Source organism: Chrysochloris asiatica, unplaced genomic scaffold, assembly GCF_000296735.1.
Source record: "Chrysochloris asiatica unplaced genomic scaffold, ChrAsi1.0 scaffold00206, whole genome shotgun sequence".
In the NCBI taxonomy this organism is placed as follows: Eukaryota; Metazoa; Chordata; class Mammalia; order Afrosoricida; family Chrysochloridae; genus Chrysochloris; species Chrysochloris asiatica.
The window spans coordinates 4,303,000-4,311,002 of NW_006408724.1; the positions used below are offsets into that span (position 1 = coordinate 4,303,000).

Sequence of the window (8,003 nt, forward strand, 5' to 3'; positions counted from 1 at the left end):
AAACTTAAAAAAATAAGTTCTGAAATGTGATATACTGATTATAGTATTTTTAAGTGAATACTACTCTGATGAATGAAATAAAATTAAGTAAAAGAAAAACATGAACTAGATATCAAGACATATTTCTAGTACGTGAAGTTGGGATTCAATCCAGCAGAGGAGTCTCAGTGGACAAGAGGTGGGGAAAGATGCTTACACTATACATGTCACTTAGGGCTTCAGAGAACTTCAGTAATTTGCAAGGGTTGGACTTTGACTCTGGTAGGACAAGTGAGGTCTGATCTCTAATGCCATTGATTCTCTTTATTGTACAGGTACATGTTCCCTGCCTTACATTTCCCCATAGATCAGATTTATGTGGTTGCTCAATTTTCTGATTATAGTATTCTTTCTTTTTTTTCCTAGAAAGCATTCATTTTTGAGCCCCTGTTGATGCCACTCAGAAATGTCCTCCTTAAGTGGTAAAGTGCAGACTGTGCTGGGCCTTGTGGATCCAAACAAATTGGGTCACACCCTGACCCACGAACATTTGGCAATGACCTTTGACTGCTGTTACTGCCCTCCTCCTTCATGCCATGAAGCTGTCTCTAAGGAAACTCTTGTGATGAAAAATCTGTTTTGGATTCAGCAAAACCCTTATTCCCACAGAGAGAACCTTCAGCTGAATCAGGAAACAGAAGCCGTAAAGGAAGAATTGTTGTATTTTAAGGCCCACGGTGGAGGGGCTTTGGTGGAGAATACAACCTCTGGACTTAGCCGAGATGTACAGACTTTGAAGTGGTTAGCTGAGGAGACCGGTGTCCACATCATCTCTGGAGCTGGCTTTTATGTGGATGCAACACACTCTTCAGAGACCAGAGCAATGTCAATAGAGCAGGTAAAAAGCCCTCAATTCTTTCACAAATTTATGTACAGATTCATCTCTGGGTGGTACAAGCAGTTTAAGGTGCTAGCTCATAACTAAAAGATTGGCAGTTCAAGTCTATCTAGACACTCATGCCTCAGAAGAAAAGTCTCATGATCTGCTTCCAACAAATCAGCCACTGAAGACCCTATGGAGCACAGTTCTGTTCTGACACAAATGGGCTTTCTATGATAGGATCCTGGTGTGGTGCTATAGGATAAGCACTGTACTGCTAACCACAAGGTCAGCAGTTAAAACCCACCAGCTACTCCTTGGAAACAAGCGGATCACCTTGAGCCATAACCAATCTGACAGCACTTAATAACAACATGAGTCGTTGACTCAACCACAAGTGTTTGTTTACTTCCTTCTCCCCCCTCCCCCCAAATGTATAAATTCAGAAGAGCCAGAACTTCAGACCTTGGAGTATCCCTACACTTCATCTGTATTTGTAAATATCATTGACTCAGAGATAGCTGGGCATGCTATATAAATTTGCCAGCTAGCAGAGACATTTACCAGTTGAAACCCAAGTCAATACTGTTTAGTAAAGGAAAAGCATCAAGATCTTAATGCAGTGTCCACTGAAAAACATAACTTAATACTTAGATTTATATGTATTGTATCAGAGCACAGTATTGGCACCACTGTCTGTTTATAAACCTCAGTTTTCCATTATAAACTTCAATTATGCAACCTCAGTTTTTTTCCCTGGATTCTATAATAACCAGCAATAAAAATTCACTGCTGGGTGAAACTTGGCAGGCATAGACTTGGCACATTTGTGAATATGTTTCCTTCTCCTTTTGCAAAACAGGAGGGGTGGAAGAAACTGTATTCCCCTGTTTTTGTCACAATATGAAATTAAACAGGAATAGGCAGAAGAAAGTAAATCTTTTAGGGATAAAAAGAAAGAATAAATCCTAAAGCTTGTTTACACTTGTATGTGCTCCCTTTCTATGCACACAATTCTATTTATATTTTTATACATGTATGTATGTATATACCCACTGTCATTTAGTTGATTCCAAGTCATAGCAACCCTATACAGGGTTTCCAATTCTGTAAATCTTTATGGGGGTAGACAGCCTCATCTTTCTTCTGAAGAACAGCTGCTGGGCTTGAACTGCTAGCCTTGTGGTTAACAGTTCATTGCCTAATCCATAGCACTGCTAGGGTTCCTTACTAATGTATATACATATGTATATGGAATCCTGGTGTCGCTATAGTAAAAACACTAGATAAACACTGGACCACAAGGTCAGTTTGAATCACAAAGTCAGCAATTCAAACTTACCAGCTGCTCCTTGGAAACCCTATACAGGGTTGCTATAAGTTGGAACCCAGTAGATGACACCTAGCAACAACAACGTTCCTTATATGTATATTCCATATAAGAGTATATTCAATTATATATGTATATTTCATTGCCTATTTGTTAGATATAAAATGTCAACTGCAGTCTTTGCATAAGATAAATTATTTGGAATACTTTTTGTACTTCAGAATTTTATCTACATTTTTTTCTAATTAGAAGGATTTTACCTTTCTATATATTTATGTTTTTTTTAAATTACCCCAGTGTTAGAAATTGCACTTTCTTATGACTACTCTTAGCAGTAAATATACCTTAATCAGAAAAAGGAGTACTGGTGTGGCACTGTAGGTTAATGGCGTTAGACTGCAAGATCAGTTTCAACCGCAAGGTCAGCAGTTCAAACCCACCAGTTGTTTTCTTGGAAACCCTACACATAGTTGCTATGAGTTGGAACCAGCTCGAAAGCACTTAACAACAGTTGTTGTTGTTGTTGTTGTTAAGTTCCGTAGAGTAGATACCAACCCATAGCGACTCTGTATAGGGTTTCTGAGGAGCAGCTGGTGAGCTTAAACCACCAACCATATAGTTCAAACAGCTTTGCACTCTGATGCATTAACCCACAGCGCCACACCAGGACTCCACTTAACAACAATAACTAATCATAAAAAGAACTCCTGGTATATGGGAAGCACTGGACTGTGAGCCATAAGGTCGGCTGTTCAAACCCACCAGCTGCTCCTCCAAAACCTTATGCAGGGTCACTATGAGTCTGAACCAACTAGACAGCACTTAACAACAATCAGAAAAAAGGGAGCTCTGATGGCAATTATGTTATGCATTTTGTTGCCAAGAGCAAGGTCAGCAGTTCAAGTCCACCAGATACTCAGCAGGAGAAAGATGAGAGTTTCTATTCTCCTAAAGATTTGCAGCCTCGAAAGATCAGGCTTTTTCTACTCCCCTAAAGATTCACAGATTCAGAAATACTATACAGGGTCAACATGAATCAGAACTGACTCGGTAGCACATAGCCAGTCAGCCAATCAAAAAACAGCGTACATAGAAAAAAAAAATTCATATAAAAGGTAGGGTTAGCGTTTCTGTTCATGTTTTGTCGGGGTTTTCCCTCGACATAGTTGTCACGAGTGTTTGGTTCACGAGGAGGGGAGATCCAGCGGCGATAGGGATAGCGAAAGAATACACAGACAAACAGAAGAAGGGAGACAATGAGGCACCCCAAAGCCAGGGTGGATACATCACTGGTGGGCAGGCTTGGGAGTACAGGCATCAAGGCCTCTGCAGGCAGCAACTCACTGCCCTGCAATCTTTACTGCATGCCTTCCAACCCGTAATGCACCGCAATCTTTACTCCATGCCTTCCAACCAGTAATGCACTGCTATCTTTACTGCATGCCTTCCAACCAGTAATGCACACCTGGGGAGGCTCGGGCCTCTGTTTTATTTAGGGGAGGAGTTTCACACCAAGCTGGTAGGGACTAAAACAGGATACAGCTAACATCAGTAATTTTCCAGACATTCAGGTAACTTTACATTGTACTTCACTGGTTCGAATCCCAGGCCAGCAACTTGGATTCTCAGGCCTAATTAACATATCTATAGCCCCTGAGGTCAGTTGGGGGAAGGTGAGAGTTCTGCAGGAGACACCCAGGTGAATGGGCTGCACCTGGAAAAGGGATTAGGGAGGATGGGTTCTTTGTCTATAGAACAAAGAACCGAGAAGTAGCTATTTTTAGTCAATCCTTTGGAGAAAGGTTTAACCTTGCAACCTTTAGTCTCGGCTTTAGGAAAATATCACATTTATCTGTGGATTTTCAAAGGCTCCAGTGTATTAATTTAATATATATACCTGAATATTAAGATGAAAGCAATTTTCCATTAACTGCCAGTGGCCTCATTTGTTACACTCAGCCCTAGAGGGCCTCGAACCTCTGACTAATCTTACACGGTCTGCAACAATGTTTGGGTTAAGGTTTGGGATCAGGTTAGGGTTTGGGTTTAGGTTTGGGTCCGAGTTAGAGTTTATTGCTTTAAAACCCTGTGAATACAAGAATTTTTCTATGTTTTTATTTTGCAGCAAATGGACAATTTTCCGTGTCCATATTTTTCTGTGTGCACAATTTGCTTGTGCCCATTTATGAAAGTGGGTGTTTTTTTTTTTTCCTGTGTGCAATTTTTATGTTTTTTTTTTTCATAGTACCTAAATATACATATGAACTAAAAAGTGTAATGTTAATACTGTGTGCTGTGAATTTTCCAAAGTTATATCAGAAAAAGGACTAAATAAGTGAGACAGAATTAAAGAATTATTTGATACAGTTCATATAGAGTCACTGGTTGTCTTAATATGTGTTAGATGCTCCCAGGGTTAGAATTTCTGTTGGTTGTTGTTATTGCTGAGAATATACACAGAAAAATGTATATGAATTCAACTACTTCTACATGTACAATTAAGTGACATGCAGGAAAAAATGATGTAATTGGTTGCATTCTTTGAGCTGTACATTTCATTCTCAGCCTCCTTTTCAAAGCTGATCCTCCCCCACTAACAAAAACTCACTGCACCTAAGGTTCCTAGCTAATCTTTGGAGTTGACATTTTGATTTCATATTGTTGTTGTTAAGTGCCATTGAGTTGGTTACTGACCCACCGCAACCCTCTGTACAGTTTCTGAACCTCTATAGAGCCTAGTGAGCGTGAACTGCTGCTGTTGCGGTTCTAAACTAACTTTACAGTCCAGCACATAAACCCACAGGGCCACAGTGGGCCTCCTTGAAGTCATATAGATAGTTCTTAAAAGAGCATAATGCTTAAGGCAGACAATAGTTAACCTAAACTATTATTGGATTTAAAGGTTTTCTGGGATAATTTTGGTTTAAGGCTTAAAGATCATCTCAGCGAAATAGTCTCTGGGATTCACCTAGCCTCAAGAGCTCCATAAAGTCTGGATTCCATGAAAACTAAAAATTTTCTTCTGCATTTCTTCCCTTATGATGAGTGTTCTTTTATGGAATTTTGATCAAAATGTTCAGTGATGGTAGCTAGGCACTAAATCTAAATGTTTCTTGTTCACATTAAATCACTTTTGTTTTTTCCTACAAGTTCCTAAAGCTCTAAGTTTGTCTTTAAATGATCAGTCTTAATGAATCTTTGATTTAGAATTATTTGAGATTTGCCTAGCACAATGCCATTTTCATTGACCAATATTAATTGAATAAATGTGTATTTTTTAAATTAATGACTAGATTTACAGATTAATTTACATGCTATAAATTCTGCTGTCTGTAAAAAAATTTAAATCTTATTATTCCTTAGCTTACAGATGTCCTTATTAATGAAATTCAACATGGAGCTGATGGAACCAATATCAAGTGTGGTGTTATTGGAGAAATTGGTTGCTCCTGGCCTTTGACTACAAGTGAAAGAAAAGTTCTTCAGGCAACAGCTCAGGCCCAGGCTCAACTTGGCTGTCCTGTTATTATCCATCCTGGAAGGAATCCAAGCGCACCATTTCAGATTATCCGAGTATTGCAAGAAGCAGGTGCAGACATTTCCAAAACAGTTATGTCACACCTTGATAGGTAAGCTTTACACATTAGTGCCAACTATCAAATACACCCACAGGTGAGTTGGAAGAAAGGCTTAGCAGTCTGTTTCCAAAAGGTCACAGCAATGAAACTCAATAGAACAGTTCTACTCTGCATATATAGGGTCACCACAAGTTGAATCTATTTGACAGCAACTTGGTGTTCTTATTTGCCATCAGTTCCAATTCATGGCAGCAACTGATTATCAAATAAGTAAACCCATCAATAATCAAATCATTAAAATGCAAATCACCTAGAAACAATCCACGAACTGTCTGGAAGATAGTACTTACAAAGTTTTACAACTGATCTGAAAGTCACTGCTGTCACTTGCATCTCTTTATTTTGTGTCGGCTAGTAAGGAGCTCTGGTAGCGTAGTGGTTACGAATCGGGTTGCAAACCGCAAGGTCAGCAGTTCAAAACTACCAGCCGGTCCGCGGGAAAAAGATGAGACTTTCTGCTCCCGTAAAGATTTATAGCCTCGGAAACCCTGTACAGGGTCGCTATGAGTCATAACCGACTCCACGGCACATAACAACAACAAAACAAGTACCCCAGGTATCTTGCATAAGTCATTTCACTTAGTTCCTCGTAACCCTTCAGTAGTAAACAGATGTCACTTTCTGCTTCACTTCTTTATGTCAGAGTACGATATCACAGTAGCTGCCAATCCTACTTACTCAATATTTGCCAGTAATTACAGTGATAAACTTATCAGCAAATGTATGGGGAAGGGAAAGTGAATGGTTACATCTTGAGAAGAAAACCACAAGCATAAATGTCCATACTGTGATACCTGTTGTGACTGGTGGTTTAAATCATCTGCATTTTGGAAAATGAAGTGTTAAAAATAATAATGGTATCTATATAGCAATGTACAGCATTTGACATGTTATCAGGAGGTACCAATCTCTGGAGAAGGACATGATACTTGGGGAAGTGGCGAGTCAGAGAAGAAGAGGAAGCCATCTAATGAGATGGATTGACATCGTGGCAGTAACAACAGGCTCAAATGTAATGATTGTGAGGATGGCCCAGGACTGGGCAGTGTTTTGTTCTGTTGTGCATAGGGTCACTAAGCGTCAGAACCAACTCGATGGCAGTGAAAAACTGTGTACTAGTGTACTAATATGTTGTAGCAAATTACAACCACGTTTGAGTGGCTTTAAAACAACCAAAAATTTTTGCCTCACATTTATGGAGCCCCAAATTCTGAAATCAAGGTGTTGGGAGGATAATAATCCCTCCAAAGGTTCTTGCGGAAAATCTTTTCTAGCTTCTTCTGGCTTTTGGTGACTCTAGGCATTCTGTGGTTTGTGGCTGTATAAACCTAATCTCTGACTTTGTGTCTCTGTCTATTTTTCAATCCTTCCTTTGAAAAGATTGAAATTGACTTTCTGAATGATTTCATCTTGAGATCCTTAATCTAATTGCTTCTTCAAAGACCCTTTTCCTAACTATTGAGTCCTGGTATGGCACTGCAGGATAATGCACTGGACCACAAGGTCTGTTTGAACCACAAGACTGGTAGTTCAAATTCACCAGTTGTTCTTTGGAAACCCTATACAGGGTCGCTATCAGTCAAAACTGACTCAACAGCATTTAATAATAGCAATCCAATGTACTCTACCACTTGTCTGCCAGTTTGTCATACTATAGTGGCTTGTGTTGCTGTGATGCTGTAAGCTATGCCAAATATATTTTAAATATAAGCATGGTCACCCATGGTGGACAGATTTCAGCTGAGCTCCTAGGCTAAGACAGACTAGGAAGGAGAGGCAGACTACTTCTGAATGTTTAGCCATTGAAAACCTTATTAATAACAGCAAAACATTGTGAGATATAACAGCAGAAATTGAAAACATTATGGATAGCACCAGAATATTTTCAGATACAGTGCCAGAAGAGGAGCCCCTGGGGTTGGAAGGCACTCAAAATATGACTAGGGAACAGCTGCCATTTCAAAGTAGAACTGACCGTGATGACACAAATAGAGTAAAGTTTCTGATGGGGCACAAATCAAAATGAAAACAATCAGCTAGAGAAAATCCATTAATAATAGGAGCATGGGATATACAATGTATGAATCAAGGAAAATTGAAAGTTGTAAAAGCTGAAAGGGAATACACTAGGCATTAGTGAGTTGAAACGGACTGGTATTGGTCTTTTTTTTTTTTT

General features: G+C 39.3%; 1 protein-coding gene across 2 annotated transcripts in view; it reads left to right on the top strand.

Annotated features, from left to right (window-relative positions):
* Positions 1-445: 445 nt before the first annotated feature.
* Positions 446-8,003, top strand: part of PTER (phosphotriesterase related) — a 52,116-nt gene continuing 44,558 nt past the window's right edge. For both annotated transcript variants that reach the window (XM_006872607.1, XM_006872608.1), the window contains exons 1-2: positions 446-877; positions 5,553-5,818. In XM_006872607.1, coding sequence (XP_006872669.1) covers positions 446-877; positions 5,553-5,818 — 698 coding nt within the window. The remainder of the gene's footprint in view (positions 878-5,552; positions 5,819-8,003) is intronic.